The sequence below is a fragment of the Podarcis liolepis genome, assembly GCF_965112155.1.
Source record: "Podarcis liolepis genome assembly, chromosome: 6".
NCBI lineage: Eukaryota > Metazoa > Chordata > Lepidosauria > Squamata > Lacertidae > Podarcis > Podarcis liolepis.
The window spans coordinates 94197247-94215970 of NC_139559.1; the positions used below are offsets into that span (position 1 = coordinate 94197247).

The 18724-nt window shown below is 45.6% G+C and overlaps 1 protein-coding gene across 3 annotated transcripts in view; it reads right to left on the minus strand.

Annotated features, from left to right (window-relative positions):
- Positions 1-16947, minus strand: part of COP1 (COP1 E3 ubiquitin ligase) — a 103561-nt gene extending 86614 nt beyond the window's left edge. Inside the window, exons 1-6 of one of the 3 annotated variants that reach the window (XM_083507122.1) lie at positions 16366-16947; positions 11425-11484; positions 8799-8896; positions 4616-4692; positions 3596-3715; positions 73-141 (exon numbers count right to left, since the gene is read on the minus strand). In XM_083507122.1, the coding sequence (XP_083363248.1) occupies positions 73-141; positions 3596-3715; positions 4616-4692; positions 8799-8896; positions 11425-11484; positions 16366-16802 (861 nt within the window). In that variant the 5' untranslated portion in view covers positions 16803-16947. The remainder of the gene's footprint in view (positions 1-72; positions 142-3595; positions 3716-4615; positions 4693-8798; positions 8897-11424; positions 11485-16365) is intronic. The other 2 variants (XM_083507121.1, XM_083507123.1) reach the window with 2 other exon arrangements.
- Between the last annotated feature and the right edge of the window lie 1777 nt (positions 16948-18724).

Genomic DNA, 18724 nt, shown 5'->3' on the forward strand with positions numbered 1-18724 from the left:
AAAATAGTGCAATGGAAAAAAAGACATCAATAGTAGTAAATCAAGTAGGTTGTGTTAAGCAGGTTACGTTACCTCTCTTTTATTTCTCCTGGCAACCTTCAGAAATTCCATCAAAATCTGTAGCTGGGCAGCGTGGGATTCCTGTAACAGAAGGTTTAGACATAAAAACGGGACTATGTGCCAAATAAAATAAAAAAAGTAAATTTCTAAGATACATGCAAATGTTTTCTCTCTCTGAAAATATGCATATACAAGATGCTAAGGTGATACATGACTACAAATGGAAATATGTACAAAAACCTGTACAATAGGAAAGCCTAGCATGTACATTACATGGCAATCTGCATGGGTGGCACCTTGATAATTATGGAATGCCCTCACCTTTCAGATTTCACTGATGCTGACTCTGGTGGATTTACAGCACTAGTTAAAAACCCATTTATTCACCCAGATCTTTTTGTACATTCGTTCGCTGGCAGAAATGGGAACGACTGTCATTACACATCCATGTGATGTTTAGGTTTCAAACATTATTGGTTTTATAGGTAAAAAGTAAAGGACCCCTGGGTGGTTAAGTCCAGTCAAACTTGATTATGGGGTAAGACGCTCATCTCGCTTCAGGGCAAGGGAGCCAGCATTTGTTTGCAGACAAGCTTTCCAGGTCATGTATTATAGAACCAGCTTTGGGAATACAAATACAGGCCATTTTCACTTCACTTACGATCTGAAACCCACTCCAAATTAGATTTTCAGATTCTGCAATAAGGAAAATCTTGGTTGGAGAGAATTTGCTCCACAAAGTAGATCAGTTTTGGCTTAGGGTCTTAATTTTCCTAAATCTGGCTCTTTACCTAGTACAAGCATTTTATCTGCACCAGCCCAATATCCTTTATTATCCATGCTATCCTCCCCTTCTAAAAATATATATTTATGCTGCTAAAAGACAATGATACAATTAACACAAAAGATTCTGGAAAATAAGCAGAGTAAATTGTTACTGGAGGCTATATACATACTGTATATATACCAGGATAATTTCTCTGAGGAACTGAGAGTCTAAATGTAGGCATACAGCTATTTGTTCCGCTTTATTGCGTTTTTGTCTGAAGACTAAGTTAAGGGAAAAGGTTGTGCAGCTGAAAAATACCGCATCACACTTCCCCAACCCAATTAATTAGATCTGCATTCACTATTGATTAGGCAAATATTAACCAAGCCTACATATCCCTTTAAAAGTACTCCCCTTTTCAGTGTCTACTTAAACGGGACAAAAATGTTTCCTAAGCAAATTCCAATATTGTTAGTTCATACATTTATGCATATCTGCCCTACATGCCATAGTTGTGGTTAGAAGGCACATCATGTAGCAACCAGTACTGAATATAAGCAGCTTTGAGTTTGCTAAATGCTTGGATAGGAGACTTCCTGGTAACTCTCCTAAAAGTGGAATATAAGTGTAATAAATACAATAAATCTGTGCACAACAGGCCTTAAAAATATCTAAAGCTGTATAAACATACAAAAATAAGCCTTTAAAAAGTTCAATAGCTTTTCAAGCCAAGAATTTATGCATATTAGTGCACACCAAGGTCATTAAATCTGTTAAGGTGCATATGTACCCACTCTACACAGCAGTGGAATAGGAGGAGCGGGGAGGGAAAGTAGTCTCCTTTCAAAAAAGAAAAAATGATTTTGATGTTAGTTGTTGAAATCCATCTGTCTTGAGCAGGCACAGGCAAACTCGGCCCTCCAGATATTTTGGCACTACAACTCCCATCATTCCTGACCACTGGGCCTGTTAGCTTGGGATGATGGGAGTTGTAGTCCCAAAAATATCTGGAGGGCCGAGTTTGCCTATGCCTGGTCTTGAGAGACAATGGAGTGCACCTCCAGGGGTGAAGTCAAATAGCTGCATTAAAAGCACCAGAGTCCTCCCGGGGGGGGGGGGGGCAAGCCAAGGTATGGAGGTCCTATGCTGCCCAAATGACAAGACTCCCCTCTCATCCTGGTTGACGGGGTCCAAAGGAAAGCAGAGCAATACACTTGGCACCAGCTTGGCTGCAGGAGGTGCAGGAAGAATGCATACAATGTGCCATCCAACTGTCTTAGGGACTGATGTTAATGCAGTAGAAGATAAAAGTGCAAATGGCTGTGAGAAGGTGCAAAAAGCAAGGATAGACACTTTGTTGACCTTTTTTCCATCAGAATATCAGATTCACTTAATCCAGGACTAAACCCAGAAATCTGAATGTAGCCCAGCAATTTTGCATCCTGGTCCACCAGATATTAACAAACCCAAGCAAACAACAGGTTTATCATATTTCTTGCAGCTGGCCAATGGCTCTCTTGAGGGCACTGCTTTACATGGTGGGTTACAAGTAGTGCAAGCTTGCTTTGTTACACCATGTTGGGCTGGGTGGTATCTGCTTTCCAACATTGTGAAACATCACAATATGGTGGGGCATCATAATGTCGAAAAGAAGGCGAGGAGAAAGATGGCAGTTGCCGGCAATGAAAACAATTAGCATCACTGTGTGCAGCTTCTGCCTCTTTCAAAACTGCTGCCCATCTGCCCATGCTAAGGCAACTGAGGCAGGTCCATGGGGTGGGGTGGGGAGAAAGAGTCAGTCTGCTCACCCCATGTAAGCGCCAAAGGGGGACTTGATCAGCTGAGAAGCGGGGGGTTAAGTAAGTCCGCTTCTCAGTTGATCAAGCCCACAGCATCCAGCTCAGGCAGGCTGGAGTGGGGGCTTTGTTAAACCGCTCGCTGAGGCACGGGCAGCCACAGGCCCTCAGTGAAGCAGTTTAAAGAAGCTGCCTGCCTGCACAGTCCCTCTGTGGTATGAAGGCCAGAGTGCCTTGGTAGCTTCAGCCAGCTCTTATTGCAGGCAAAGCAGGCTCACTCCTGAGTCCCTCCATCACATCAAGAAGAACTTTCTGTTCCACAGTGGAATGGACTCACTAAGAAGGTGATGGACTCCCTTTCCTTGGAGGTTTTTAAGCAGAGAATGGATGGCCATCTGTAATGGATGCTTTAGTTGAGATTCATGCATTGAGGGAGTTGGACTAGATGACCCTGAGGGTACCTTCAACTCTACAATTCTACTATAACTCACCACAAGTTACCAGGTAAGTGGCATTTACAAGCTTTCCTACTTGTATTAAAATAGCTAAGCAACAATGCTAAGCAACCGCCAGGAAGTCACCTTTGTACTGTACAGTGGAACCTTGGTTCTCGAACTTCACCCATTCCAGAAGTCCGTTCGACTCCCGAAACTGTTTGAAAACCAAGGCGCAGCTTCCAATTGCCTGCAGGAGCTTTCTGCACTCAAGCAGAAGCTGAGTCAGATGTTCAGCTTCCAAAAAGCATTCAAAAACCGGAATTTTATTATTTATACCCTGCCCATCTGGCTGGGTTTCCCCAGTAAGTGTTCCCCACCTGGAACACTTACTTCCAGGTTTTCAGTGTTGGGGAGCCGATTTGTTTGTCAACTAAGCCGTCCGAGAACCAAGGAATGACTGTATTAGAATTTCACCAAACAAAAAGTAATGCTTCTTAATGTATTTATTAACAGAGAGAAGGGGAAAAGCTTACTGCTTCCAGCTGTTTTTTCTTCTGGACCAGGAGTTCCAACATTAAGTTAACATTTGCCAAATCAAGGTTATCTTGATCTGTTCCCAGCAAATCTTGAAATATCTGCCACCTGTGGCCATTCTAAAAGCAAGAAAACAAACAGACATACCATCAGGTTATATGTTGGTGAAAACAGGCAAATAAATGTTGCAGCAATTTATAGATTACAGACATGCCCCACTGTATAAAGAGAATGCATTTCTCAGAAGAAAAAAAGCTTCACCCATCTTAAGTGCTGTCCACCCCACTGTACACTCTTCCACAGCTTCCATCTAGCCCTCAGGAGAGACAATAGGTAAGGAACAGAATGCGCCACTGAATGAGCAAAACACTGCCTGTAGTTATTTGGATCCAAACCTTGAAGTCGTACAGTGGAAACTTAGGTACAGATTTCAGGGGAAACATTTAAGTACACTAGCTTTGGGCAAGTCGATGTCTTAATAATAATTCTTAAAAGAAATATAGAACCCTATTTTCCAGGGTAAGGTTTAATTGGAAAAAAACTGTGAATCATTTTACTATAAGCATGAAGAATGAACTGTTTAGCATTTCTGCTCAAAACTGTATGGGGCAGCTGCATATTCCTAGATCCTCAGGGTCCCTCCCAACTCTGTATTAGTCTAGGATTGTAGTTATATAAGCTAATTACACACGGTACGCTACATCTGAAAACCTATGACTATTTACACACATTCTGATCTCCACTCAAATCCAAGCCCCCATACACAACAGAAAAAGCTGAATATGTATGTTGGAACTGCATAACTGATTCCTAGAATATAAAAACCTATCACAAAATCTAAAGTAATAATAAAATTTAATTTTAAAGAATATTTTTGTTCCATTTTTCATCTCCACATCCATCTCTCATAGTTTCCTACCATGATGACCTGTGGTTTTAAGCAACAAATCTGAACAAACAGTACCCGTAACTAAAATTATTACCCAGAAGAAAAATGAGAGTAAGAAATTTGGACATACGGTGCTACTCACTGAATGGTCCAGTTTGAATCTCTTTTCCTCAAATCTTTGCTTTTGTTTAAGGATAAGTTCATTCACTAAACAAAAGGAAAAGAAATAAACAGTGAATTTTTACGTGTGTGTGTGTACTGTCTTGAAGCATGTTTACTAGGAAATTAGTCTTAGTAGGCAAATCAAACAAAGGAATCTTTCCAACCTCTCAGTTTTACTCATTTAATGTGACTGAATTAAAATCATTTCACAACTTTTTCTATAGTTTGTCTATTTTGTTTACACAGTAACATTGCAGAACACATGGTTTAAGTATGTGTAAATAAATTGCTGATAAAGCCACACATTATGAAATAAAATATTGAACAGCTGAAAACGAAGTAATTTTGGACAGCTAGGCTATAAAGGGAACAGTTAAAGGCAACCACATACAATCAGTTTTTAAGAAACTGCACTGGCTGGCAATACATTTCCGGTCCAAATTAAAGGTATTGGTTAAGACTTACAAAGCCCTGGACAACTGGGCTGAAGTAGTGTCTCTCCCTGCATTGTGATTGAGCACTGTGATCTTTTGGGGAGGCCCTTCTCAACTATCTCACCTTTAGGACTTACACACCCTCCTGTGGAATATCTTCCCACCTGAGATCCACCTGATGCCAACTTTGTTTGCATTACAGCACTGAGACCTAGTTATTTTCTCAGGCTTTGGGGAACTATTAATCTTACAGATTAATACTATAGCAATGTGTTTTAACATTATTTGCTGTTTTGATTTGCTGCTTATTTTTAATTAGAATTACTTTTAGATATATGTGTACTCTACCCCGAGATCATCTGATGTAGGCTTTAAATATTTAAATAAATAAGATCTGAATAATTAAAACAAACACTTTAACCTATGTTCTCTCCAGAATTTCACTCCATGTGTAGTTTGTTTACACATTCAAAGTAATAAAAACCACCAACACCACTTAATTTTTTCATAGCAAGGGACCTTCCCGTTGAGCACAAAAAATGTTATGCAGTAAATGAGTCTTGCCTACAGCACAGGGTCAAGAACATTCACTTTTAGATATTCCCAGCTGGTTACTACACTTTCTCAAACAGGTCAGTACCTTAGATTTCCTAGAGCAAAATATATAGAAATCTAGTGAGAGAAAAACACAATAATCCAGACCTCTTGGGAAGGTATATATTTTTGTTTAAAACAGAATGAGCAAAGTAGAAGAACGCAGTATTTAAGTACGAAGCATTTGGCAAGTGGGGGAGGGGGAGGAGAGGAAAGCACATGTTATACACTGGAGTACAGGCACCCCCCTACTTATGTGCAGAAGTGAAAATGCATAAAGTGGGGAGTGCTCCATTTAAATAGGGAGTGGGGGAGAGAGAGACAGAGCTTACCCTGGAAATCACTTGGGGCTACTACCCAGCTTGCCCTGAGACTACCTTTCTGGGTGGCCACGGGGGGCGAGAACCAAGAAGGGCGCTAGCAGAACTGCTGCCAGGATGGGAGCCTCTTGCCCAGTGCTGGCTGATCAAAGGCCACCTCCCGTAGCTCAGGCAGCAGCCCCAAGCAAGGGAAAGCCTATCTATCTATTTTAAACAAGATCACGTGCGAGTGGGATGTGCATAAGTCGGGGCGGTATGCCTGTAATCCAGGCATAGGCAAACTCCAGCCCTCCAGATGTTTGGGACTACAATACCCATCACATCTAGCTAACAGGACCAGTGGTCAGGGATGATGGGAATTGTAGTCCCAAACATCTGGAGGGCTGGAGTTTGCCTATGCCTGCTGTAATCAAATGTAGGCATTTCACTGCACAATGTAACTCACTTATATAAGGCTAATTCTCTCACTGATCTAGACATAATACAATGGGGTATACAGTGCACTGTTAAATTTCCAGGGGAATACATTTTGGGACAAAGAAGTGGGGAGAAGGTTAGAATCATCTTCAAGGAAACCCCCAACCCGCTATCTTTTTCCATGCCAGTTCACTGCCAAAGCACCATTTGTTTCCAATTAATCCCTTAGTAGTAGTAATATTTTGACACAACAATTTAGATCATCTGACACCTATATGAAACCTAAAGCGGCACCTGAGCACTATCTAGTGGGGACATTAAAGTACTGGAGCTCACACTTGAGCATAATAATAATAATAATAATAATAATAATAATAATAATAATAATAATAATAATAATTTATTTATACCCCGCCCATCTTGCTGGGTTTCCCCAGCCACTCTGGGAGGCTTCCAACTGATTAAAAACAATACAGCATTAGACATTAAAAACTTCCTTAAAGAGGGCTTCCTTCAGTTGTCTTTTAAAAGTAAAATACCGTATTTTTCGCTCTATAACACGCACCCGACCATAACACGCACGTAGTTTTTAGAGGAGGAAAATCCGTAGGCATGCCACCCGTAGGCATTGCCTCCATAACACGCACAGACATTTCCCCTTACTTTCTAGGAGGAAAAAAGTGAGTGTTATGGTGCAAAAAATACGGTAGTTGTTTATTGCCTTGACATCTCCTGGGAGGGCGTTCCACAGGGCAGGCGCCACTACCGAGAAGGCCCTCTGTCTGGTTCCCTGTAACCTTACTTCTCGCAATGAGGGAACCACCAGAAGGCCCTTGGCGCTGGATCTCAGTGTCTGGGCTGAATGATGGGGGTGGAGACGCTCCTTCAGGTATACTGGACCGAGGCCGTTTAGGGCTTTAAAGGTCAGCACCAACACTTTGAATTGTTCTCGGAAACGTCCTGGGAGCCAATGCAGATCGCTCAGAACCGGTGTTACGTGGTACCAGCAGCCACTCCCAGTCACCAGTCTAGCTGCTGAATTCTGGATTAATTGCAGTTTCCGGGTCACCTTCAAAGGTAGCCCCATGTAGAGCGCATTGCAGTAGTCCAAGCGGGAGATAACCAGAGCATGCACCACTCTGGCAAGACAGTTCGCGGGCAGGTAGGGTCATCACTGTCAGGTATTAGGCAGAAGAGCTGGCAGCTAAAGACACATTTTGGGGTGGTGGAAAGTCAGTAAAATAGGCAGGCATATTTTCCTGGAGGAGAAAGTGCTTGTGCAAGCCACCTACATCCTTGATTCTGCTTGGTGCTAGCTTTTGTGTTATGCTATCTTGGCACGGCAAATATGCACCCAAGGTTCATACTCCACTACAAGGGATCTTGTATTAAATTATTGTAAAGTATCCCTGGACAGAAAGCTCTTACTCTGTATTAGATTAACAAGACAGGAGTGCATGGTAAGGACAGTTTGATAAATGTGGCACACACAAGGGCTCAGGGGCAGCACAAGTTACAATAGCCTAGTAAAGAAGTGATCTAAAGAAGGAACACAGCAGCTTGATAGAAGGCCAATGAGATATTCCATCATGACAGATGATGTCGTGGAAGTAAGAAGCAGAACAGAAGAAATAACAGCAGCGCAGCAGTTCCGAAAGATCTTAAAATGCTTTCCAGTTTGCATCTCTAACTCACACACATACATATCCCAACCAGAGATCTAAAGTCTGTTGCTCCACAGTAGCAAAAATTACGCATACTTGCTATATTCCAAATGTTTCCCTCATCTATGGCAAAATCCAGTATAAAACCTAGCTTACTAAGCAAACCTAGCTAGATGATACCTACAGAGGGTTACAACAACTTAAAATTCAATGTCAAAAACATTTTTCAAAACATACTTTCCAAATATGCCATCCTTGACACAAGGGTAATTTATCTATTTTGCACAACACTATATCCAGGTTCTTTATTACAGCAACATTCCATTCTCTATCCATCATGCCCATAAGAATTAAGCCAAATCCAGTAAACAAAGTGTGCTCTAAACACTTTTTCAGTGTGTCAGACAACATGCTGCTTGAATAGAAAATATATTAAAGCACAACCTGCTTACAGACTGCATTCTATGAAACATTGGGTGGTATCAACTAAGTTTAACTCAGAGACCCAACTGAAATTAATGGATCTAACTTAGTCATGCCCATTAATTTCAGTGAGTCTACTCTGACTAAAATCTGGCTGAATGCCACCCAAATTCTATAAAGTTAGCAAAATGATGTTTAGAAAAATAAGGAGCAAACAGATGATACAAAATCTGCTCATTAAAACCGAAGTTGGAATATAATTATTCAATGCTGCAACACCAACAAATCCTAAAACTTACCTAAAAAGTTGGGGTAAAGATGGTCAATGTTATCTACAACATAATTACATTTGGGACATCTGTTGTTGTCTTCCAGGCTTTGATGAATACATTTATAGCTGTTGAAGGGAAAACAAACCAGAACTATGAGAAAGAAAATACAGTAAGCAAGAGCATGTGTACAACTGGGTATGTTGTGCCACGTTCTGTTACCCCTTGCTTTCTACTTGCATAGTATACCATAAATATTGCAGAAGAAGGCCTATGGCCTAGGTGGCTTCAGGTAAAAGACCAATCAAGACCGTCAAGTAGATAAAACATTTTGGATAGTACTGAAAGCCACCAAGAGATCAAGTAGAACCAATACCTTCTTCACAAAATAGGTCATTACAGGGTAACCAAAACTGGACCTGAACCCTGATTAAAATGGCTCTAGACTATCAGTTTTACCCAAGAGAGCCTGGAGTAGGTAAGTGACTACCCACTCAAGACGCTTGTCGATAAAGGCATCACCTGCAACTGGCCTATACTTGTTAAATCTCCTGGTCCAAGATGGAGCAGAATAATCTTAATGATTCATCTCTCAGAAGGCCTAGGACCACTCGCACTCTCAGAAAGGCATTTAATTACCACCTTGGCCCAGTCAGCAGTTATCATCAATAGCCTAGGGCATGTCAAAATCACATCTGAGAACACCTCAGATCAGGTAGGAAGACTGCTAGTCAGCAAGGCAGGTGGTACCTCAACACTACCCGTAATGTGCCCCATTCATCCAACAGCAACCATGTGCAAGTATTTTGATCAAGTGCTCAGAGATCATGAAAGGAAGATGAGTAAAAGTAGTTTAAAATCATTCTTGCAAGCCTATATTGGGATGACAGGTATAATTTATGCAATGTCTTTAACCAGATTTTTAGAAGAATTTTGTTACTTTATAATATAATCCTAATATATCTAATTTGCTTCAATCCCCAATTTGTTTATTGATTATGAATCCCCAATTTATTTACTGATTCAAAGTTTATTTATTATGAAGGTCCATAAATTTTTAGGAACTACCAAGTGATATCCATTTTATATTTTGGATAATGACTGTAAGCATTTGTGAGTTTCACCATTTTCCCCTGCACTATGCAACATCCCAACTGACTTATGCTTTAAAATGCCCTATGCAGAGAAGATTATACATGCAAGCCCTTCATTTCAGGCTAATATTAAGAGCAGCCCAAGTCTCTCCCCATCATGGTTACGTGGACTGGGAAGCTGCTACACAGATCAGTGATCTTATGGTAAAAAACACCACCACCATATTATACAATAGATCAGTGTTTTTCAACCTTTTTTGGGCAAAGGCATACTTGTTTCATGAAAAAAATCACGAGGCACACCACCACTGTGTGCGGAGAGGGAGATGTCAGAGCCCCGCTGCTCTCTATGGGGAATCGGATGAGAGCGGACCGCCTGTCCGCTCTCATCCGATCCCATCCGATCTGATCCCCACCCAGGACGGATGGGAAATAGGGTGGACACAGTCCGGCGCCCACCTAGTGGGTGAAAATTTGACTTTTTTTAAAAAAAAAAAACCTTAGGCTTATTTTTACTCATGACAATATTTGTTAAAAATATTACATCTGCCTTTGAGAAGAGAGAGTATCATATTTTTATAATGTGGAAAAATAAACTCTACAGACATCCCAAATGGCACACAGGTGCTTTAAAATAACATCCTCTCACAGGATAATTCCAAAGGGGTGCTTTGCTCCCACCCTGTTTACCCAATTATTCTTTAAACACACTGGACTGCATGAATGGGTATAAGACGAGAATACCTAAAAACAGTAAAATGTTTATTTTCTTAGAAAAAAAAGAGGGATTCAAACTGATTGTGGTCACAACGTCCATCTGTTTAACCTTGAAGTCGTCCCCCCCCCCCCCGCGCGCTCTCCTTCCTCGGCGCCTCTCGCTCCCCGGAGAAGCCGCCCAGCGCGGGGCTCTTGCCGCCTGCCTGCCTGGCTGCCTGTGAGCTCGGCGGGCAGCGCCTCCGTCCGCAGCGCCCGCCTCGCGGCTCTCGAGTGGCGCTCGCCCGGGAGGACACGCCGGAGCCCGGGAGCTTCTTCCTCCGCCCCCCGGAGCCGGAGCGCCGCTTGGAGCGCCGAGGAAGGAGAGCGCGCCGGGGGGGGGGGACTTCAAGGTTAAACAGATGAAAGCCGCGAGGCGGGCGCTGCGGATGGAGGCGCTGCCCGCCGAGCTCGCAGGCAGCCAGGCAGGCAGACAGCGAGAGCCCCGCACTGGGCGGTCTCTCCTCGCCGCCGCCGCGGCACACCAGGCAACATCTCGCGGCACACTAGTGTGCCGCGGAACAGTGGTTGAAAAACACTGCAATAGATGACATTCCCCAATGCAGATTAACAAGTTTTGTGTACGAAATTAACTAGGAAAATATTCTAAAAGCAGGTTCAAGTACAGTCTTCAGGATCTATCTCTAGGAAGTATCCATGAAAATGTTCATTCAGACAATGTCATTCTGTGCCACTTGCCCAAAAGCCACCCCAGCCACAGGGTGCATCCAATTATCCAACCCCCGCCCACAACACTTAATTTTATAAATAAATTTATCATGCTATGCAGTTTGGTCAACAAATCTTACCAAAAGCTGTGCCCACATTTTGTCATGTAAGCTTCTTCAATCATATCAAAGCAGATGGGGCTGGAACAAAGAGGGGAAAGGTGTGTAAGTAGTGCATCACATAAGTTAAACAGGCAACCTTTCCATTTACTGGAGAGGGGGGAGAGAAGAGGGAGAGAATGAACAGCACCTAAGGAACATTAAACAAATACCAACAGACACTGGCCTGGTTAAGCATAGTTAATGATGGTTTAATGGGAACAGGCAGCACACTAGTGCACACTGGTGAAATCGCAGACACTTTGCTGTTCCTACCCAGCTCCTGCCACATAAAGAAGGAAACTAGTCAAAGTCTGGATTTCTGTTGCATCAGAATCTGGGTTTGTTTCTCACTATGGCTTGCTTCCTTCCAGACACATAAGCAGCAGCAAGGGAGAAGCAGAGGAGGATTAAAGCACCACAATTTATTTTGAACTATGGTTTAATGTGGTGTGCAAACCAGCCCATTGTTAAAGCCTATATCAATTTATTTGGAAACCATTGAACTGTGCTGAAACCAACCAGCTGATTCAAATAATCTCATGTGCAACAACTTTAAAAACCTTCCCAAAAAATGGCATAAAAGCAGTAAATGCAATAGTTCCACCTAAAGTATTCTGCTTAAATATGTTGAGATGTAAGATATATCTGGAATAATATATCTGGAATGATATCTGAAATTACATAAATCAAAAGGCACCCTTCATTGGGAATTGAACTTCAAAAAGATAAAGTGGCGGAATTAGCAAAATATCTTCAGTACTTCCTAGGCATTTTCTTCTCAAATTCACTTTGCCTCCACAACAATCTTTTCATCCTCCAAAGTGGCACTCTAGAACTGGAATATGACTGCCACTCTCTGTGATGGCTCCAGTAAGTCATATCACAGCTTTACCATCCCTGCCTGCCTCCTGCCTTCTAGTAGTCTGCAAGAGGTGCCAGCTGCTCCAATACCCAAATCTCTTCCACTGTTGCCACCTGCCTTCTTACAGGCCAAAGTTGGCTTAGCAACTTTCGATGAGGGATTTTGTCAAAAGCTGTATGAAATCCCAAGTATAAAATGTTTATCAAATTGCCTTATCTACCGTATTTTTCGCCCTATAGGACGCACTTTTTCCCCTCCAAAAATGAAGGGGAAATCTGGGTGCGTCCTATGGGGCGAATGCAGGCTTTCGCTGAAGCCTGGAGAGCGAGAGGGGTCGGTGCGCACCGACCCCTCTCACTCTCCAGGCTTCAGGAAGCTCTGCGCAACCCTCGGGAGACCGGCTCCGAGGGTTGCGCAGAGCTGCCTGCAGTCCCCGGCTCAGCACAGCTCTGCGCGGCCATCGGGAGCGGGGCGCTAAGTCCCGCCCCGCTCCGGATGGCGGTGCAGAGCTGCCTGCCGTCCCGGGATCAGCGCAGCTCTGCGCGGCCACCAGGAGCGAAGCCTGCCCCGCTCCAGATGGCCGCGCAGAGCTGCCTGCAGTCCCGGGACTGCAGGCAGATCTGCGCCGCCATCCCGAGCGGGGCGCTAAGTCCCGCCCTGCTCCGGATGGCGGCGCAGAGCTGTCTGCCGTCCCGGGACTGCAGGCAGATCTGCGCCGCCATCCCGAGCGGGGCGCTAAGTCCCGCCCTGCTCCGGATGGCGGCGCAGAGCTGTCTGCCGTCCCGGGACTGCAGGCAGATCTGCGCCACCATCCCGAGTGTGGCGCTAAGTCCCGCCCCGCTCCGGATGGCAGTGCAGAGCTGCCTGCAGTCCCGGGATCAGCGCACTTCTCCCCATCGCCAGCCCCACAAACTCGGGGGACACCGGGGAGGCAGAGCGTGCCTTCCCACTGTTCCCTGACCTGGTTCTTCCAGCCCCGCACCTGGGGGGGAAATAATTTTTTTTTTATTTCCCCCCCAAAAAAACTAGGTGCGTCCTATGGGTCGGAGCGTCCTATGGGGCGCAAAATACGTTACATACATGAGTGCGATCCTTCTAGAATATTTCACATCTTCTTTAACAGTGTTGAGAAGGAGAGCCCACAACTAAATCTCAAGCCTCACAAGTTAGGAAAGGTCAAAAGGGTGCATCAATCTCTTTTAGTGTATCAATCCTCAAAGTAGAAACAAAATGTTCACAATATTTGTCCTAAGAACTCTAGAATGAAACTCAAGACTCCAGATCATTTTTGGTTAAAAGCCAGATTCAACAACAACAAACAACAACAAACAGTATTTGAACTAAAACTGCATAGACTATTTTCCTCTATAGAAGGAACAGCAAAAAACTGCCCACCCCCAAGATAAACAAGTATTTCTAAGACAAAGGTAGCAGTCACTTCGGTTTTTATACTGTCTCAAGAGAAAGTAAGCATAGAAATCCAAGCAATCATTTGCTTCACCCTGCCCTGTATCTTAAAGAAACTTGCTGAATTCCACACTGCATCTTCTGCCAGGACAGACTGTAGCCCTAGGCTACAGTCCTGCCAGTGCCATATAAAATATAACCTTACAGTCAACATTACCTAGGTCTATTTCACTGACTACACAATGTTTTCTGAATGTGTTAAAAAGGCTTCAGTTTTAGCTAAGTAAATTTAGCTAAAGAGATTCTGACAGATCTTCTCTTACTGGTTTTATCCTTATGCATGAAAATGGAAGCCTATGATCTACTTCTCCAAGAGCTGGGTGGATAGAGAACAGAAGCTGGCAGGGTTGTAACTGGTATTTATTTTTTATAAATATTTTTATTCAAAGATTTAAAAAATAGTGTTTGTTATTAAGGAATTTATCTGTATAACAAGAAATAGTGTCACCATAAACTGTTGTACATCCTAAAGTCTTTCCAAACAGTTTTTCGAAATCACCATGTTTCAGTGGAGGAATTGTAGTGTGGCTCAATTTATTCACATAAGAAATAAAAGAATACAGTATATTGTCAAATCCATCTTCTTCTTTTTACCATTCAAAGCCTTTTATGTACCTGTTACTGTATTTTTCGCCCTATAGGACGCACTTTTCCCCCTCCAAAAATGAACCGACCCCTCTGCTCTCCAGGCTTCGCAGACCTCTCCGCAAGCAGCGGGAGCCAGCGCTGGGCTCCCACGGCTTGCAGAGAGCTGCCTGTTTGGGGGCTGGGGTCGGGGGAAGCTCGGGCTTCCCCAGCCCCGCGCCTGGGGGGGGGGAAATAATTTTTCCCCCTTTATTTCCCCCCCCCCCAAAAAAACAAGGTGCGCCTTATGGGAGGGTGCGTCCTATAGGGCGAAAAATACGGTAATTCCTCAGCTGGGGAAATTTGCCAAAAAATACCATCTGTATCATCTGAAATTACCGTAGTTAACCCTAGGACATTTTTTGAGTGTTTAGTGATCAGTTGGTGAGCCACCACTCACTTGAAAACCTTGTGAGGTAACAGACATAACAACCCAAGCTGAGGAGCGCAAAGAAGGTTTTGATTAGAATCTTGCCAGTTTCCTCAAATCCTTTTTGCCAAAATTAGCTATAGAGCAACACCACAAGCTACTTGTGCATTACAGTCTTTCCAACTTTCCAACAGCAGGCCTGTCTTTTTCAAATCTGGGGCATACCTCAGTCACCTACATGGGAGAGATGAGTTCAAGGGTGCTGAACTTTTCCCTTACCGGGTTGCAATCACAGCCATAACTACAAGCAAATAAACCGTACAGAACACAGCAGATTTTGCTTTTAAGAAAACATGTAAGACCTCTGCTAAAACATGAGGTACTAAATCCCCAGTTCAAACCACTCCTCAGCCATGAACACATAAAGGCAACAGGCCCCTATCCCTGCGCATTAAGGAAAAAACAGCTCTGGTTGCATTTGGAACAAAGGCCTACAGGGGTCTGCAACCTTTAAGACAAAAAGAGCCACTTGGACCCGTTTCCGAAGGAAAAAAAACTGGGAGCCGCAAAACTCGTCATTATAAAAATAACTTTTTTGTCACTTTTTATTATTTCTTTGTTTGACCCCTCAGAATTACTCCTCATCATAGAAATAAACGTTAAATTAACAAGTTACCTTTTTGTGTGTGTGTGTTCTTCACTCCCCTTCAAAACAGTGACCAGCGTACATGCCCCCTTTCAATGCAGTGACCAGCGTACATGCCCCTTACAATGTAGCGGGCGGGCGGGCGGGAAGGTGACGTCGGGACGGTGCATGACTAACGCACGCACCGCCCCCATGCGACGTCACAGCCAGTACAGCGCCCGCCACAGTGGGGAGTGTCGGGGCGCACAATGCACCTCCTCCCCTCGCTAGTATCCGCCCCGGAGCCGCAGCAAAGGTGTAAAAGAGCCACATGCGGCTCCGGAGCCGTGGGTTGCTGACCCCTGGCCTACCTGGTCCCATCCTCAAAGCTCAATTCAACACTGACCTACCTCACGGGGCTGTTATAGAGATTCTGCGCATTTGGGCACTTTCTCCTGAGGGCTCAGCCCTCCACACGCACTCATGTGAAGAAGGCTTCCTTCGGATAACCTTCCATAGCAATCCCTCTGCAAGATAGGGACTGGTGACCGAGGCACACTTTGAAGGCTTGGGAGATGAGTGCGAGGCTCTTAACCTCAGGGTTGCGGGTTCGATTCCCACCTTGGGCAGGTAGTTGGACGAGGTGGCCCTCGTGGTGCCTTCCAACTCTACAATTCCAGGACTTTATGCTCTGCATCAGTGTGCACGTGTGCAGCCACTGTTGTTATTATTACTAGCATCCGAATCAAGTCGTTTTCTTACGGTCAGTGGCCAGTACCAAAACAAAACACCAATTGGAGACTTTGAAAGCTCAACACAAAAAAGACACCTCGACATGGAAGAGCCGTTCTGGGTGGGCATTTACCTGTCAGAAAGGAAACCCTTCTGGCCTGGGAGCGTCGCTGCTAATGGGGATTTCTCGGCTATCCCCATGGCGGCTTCTCGCCCTCCCTCCCTCCGCGCCCAACTCACCACACGAAGTCGTTGCTCTTGTCCTCGTAGGAGTTCAGGAGGCCGTTGCAGAGCGGGGTGAGCAGCGGCCTCTTCCTGCTGCCACTCGCGCCGCCCGCCGCCGCCGCGCCGCTCCCCGAGGCCCCGCCCCGGGCCGCCCCGGCCAGCCGCGAAAGCCCCCCGCCGCCGGAGGAGGAGGAGCCGGAGACCACGGCGGCCACCAGCACAGGCCGCGCGGGGGCCCCCAGCCCCGCCGGGGCGCAGGCGGAGGACGAGGAGGAGCCCGGCGCCGCCGCCGAGGAGGCCGCCGCGGAGGCCGAGGTGGTGACGGAGGAGGCTGCGGAGGAAGAGGAAGGTCCCGGGGGGGCCGCCGCCGCGGCGCCAGGCCCCGGCGCGGGAGTCGAGTGCTGCTGCTGCTGGGGAGGCGGCGGCGGAGGCGGCTGCCGGCTCCCTGACATCCCGAGGCCTGTTGGGCTCGACGGGTCGCCCGCCCGGTTCAGTCAGCGCATCATTTCCCCTCAGCACGGGCGACTGTCTACGGGGAGCGAGGGGACAATAAAGTTTCAACAACGAAAATAAAAACTCTCGCTCGGCGACGCCGCCGACGCCTTCCCTCCGCCCCTTCCACTCCGTGTGCGGGAACCTGATTGGTTCCCGCGGGCCGCCTCCCCTTCCAACCCAGAGATGGAGGGGGAGAGGGATGCGGGAGAGGAATCTGATTGGTTCCTGGACGCCTCCCCTCCCCTCCCGGGAAAAGAGGAGGCGGGGAAACCACCTCGTTGTTGAAACTTTATTAACAAGCGCCCGTCCGTTGACAAAAAGCATTCTACCAACGAGATGAACGTCGCCAGGCGGCTTGCGTTGGGTTTTTTCCCCTTCCTGTCAGAACGCGCAAGGCAACGCGCCTGCGCACAAGGTGCGAAAGGCTGGGTAGCCTAGCAACCGGAGCGGGCCTACCAAACCACCCGCCTCTGCTGGAGTTGGCTAAGCCCCCGACTGACCCCGAAGAAAAGCGGCGCTGCTGCAGCAATCTCAACCCCATCGCTAGATGCAATAGCTTCAGCTGCATCCATACGAGTCTCGCTGACTCTGTTTCGGAAGCTCTGTGTGTGGATCATTCTGATTTATTTCTACCCCGCTTTCCCCCCTGATAGGACGGGACTTCCAGATTTTTTTTAAAAAAAGAGAGAGGAAAAAATAATTGCTTAAAACATAGGGGGGAAATACAATTAAACATTGGTAGACTCGAAGCTATTTATATTAAATCTATATATTAAAGTCAGGCAAATAATAATAATAATAATGATAATAATAATTTATTATTTATACCCCGCCCATCCGGCTGAGTTTCCCCAGCCACCCTGGGCAGCTCCCAATTGAGTCTTAAAAACAATACAGCATTAAATATTAAAAACTTCCCTAAACGGGGCTGCCTTCAGGTTCTTTTAAAGATAGGATAGCTGCTTATTTCCTTCACATCTGAAGGGAGGGTGTTCCACAGGGTGGGCGCCATCACCAAGAAGGCCCTCTGTCTGGTTCCCTATAACTTGGCCTCTCGCAGTGAGAGAGCCGCCAGAAGGCCCTCGGCGCTGGACCTCAGTGTCCGGGCTGAACGATGGGGGTGTAGGCGCTCCTTCAGGTATACTGGGCCGAGGCCATTTAGGGCTTTAAAGGTCAGCACCAACACTTTGAATTGTGCTCGGAAACGTACTGGGAGCCAATGCAGATCTCTCAGGACCGGTGTTATGTGGTCCCGGCGGCCACTCCCAGTCACCAGTCTAGCTGCCGCAATGATTCCCAAATCATTGCAATATAAAACAGCTGGGCAGCAGTCCTTCCATTGGAAGTAATCAGAAGCCCCTTGGAACAAAGAGGGTCTCCCACCTGCTCTGGGAAGGACAAGGAAAGAGAGAGATCAGGTCTAGCTTCTCCAGAGAAGGGAGTTCCAGAGTCGGGGAGCAGCCCCTTCCTGGGTGCCTGAGAAGGTGGCAGGACCAAGAGAAGGGACTCCCAGCGTAGCACCATCCACGCTCAAGGAGGAGATGGCGGCACCTCCAGTCCTCCGCTGCCGAAATATTCTCACCCTTTTTGACTGGGTTCCTGGTCAGGGAGACAGCGATACAGGCTTTTCCCAGGAAAATCTTCCGCTTTCACATTCTTGCCTCCAGCCTATGGTTAAATGCACCAAAACCCTGCCGTAGGAAAAGGTTAAAACCCTATGTATCATATCGATTGCTGATAAGAAATCTCCAATGTTATATATGCAATTGGGGCAGGTCAAATACATTTTTACCTAATCCAAATAACAGCCTCCTCTTCAACTAATTATTAAGAAACGCTATCTACTGCGAAGTTCCTCAACACAACTGTCGTCAAAATG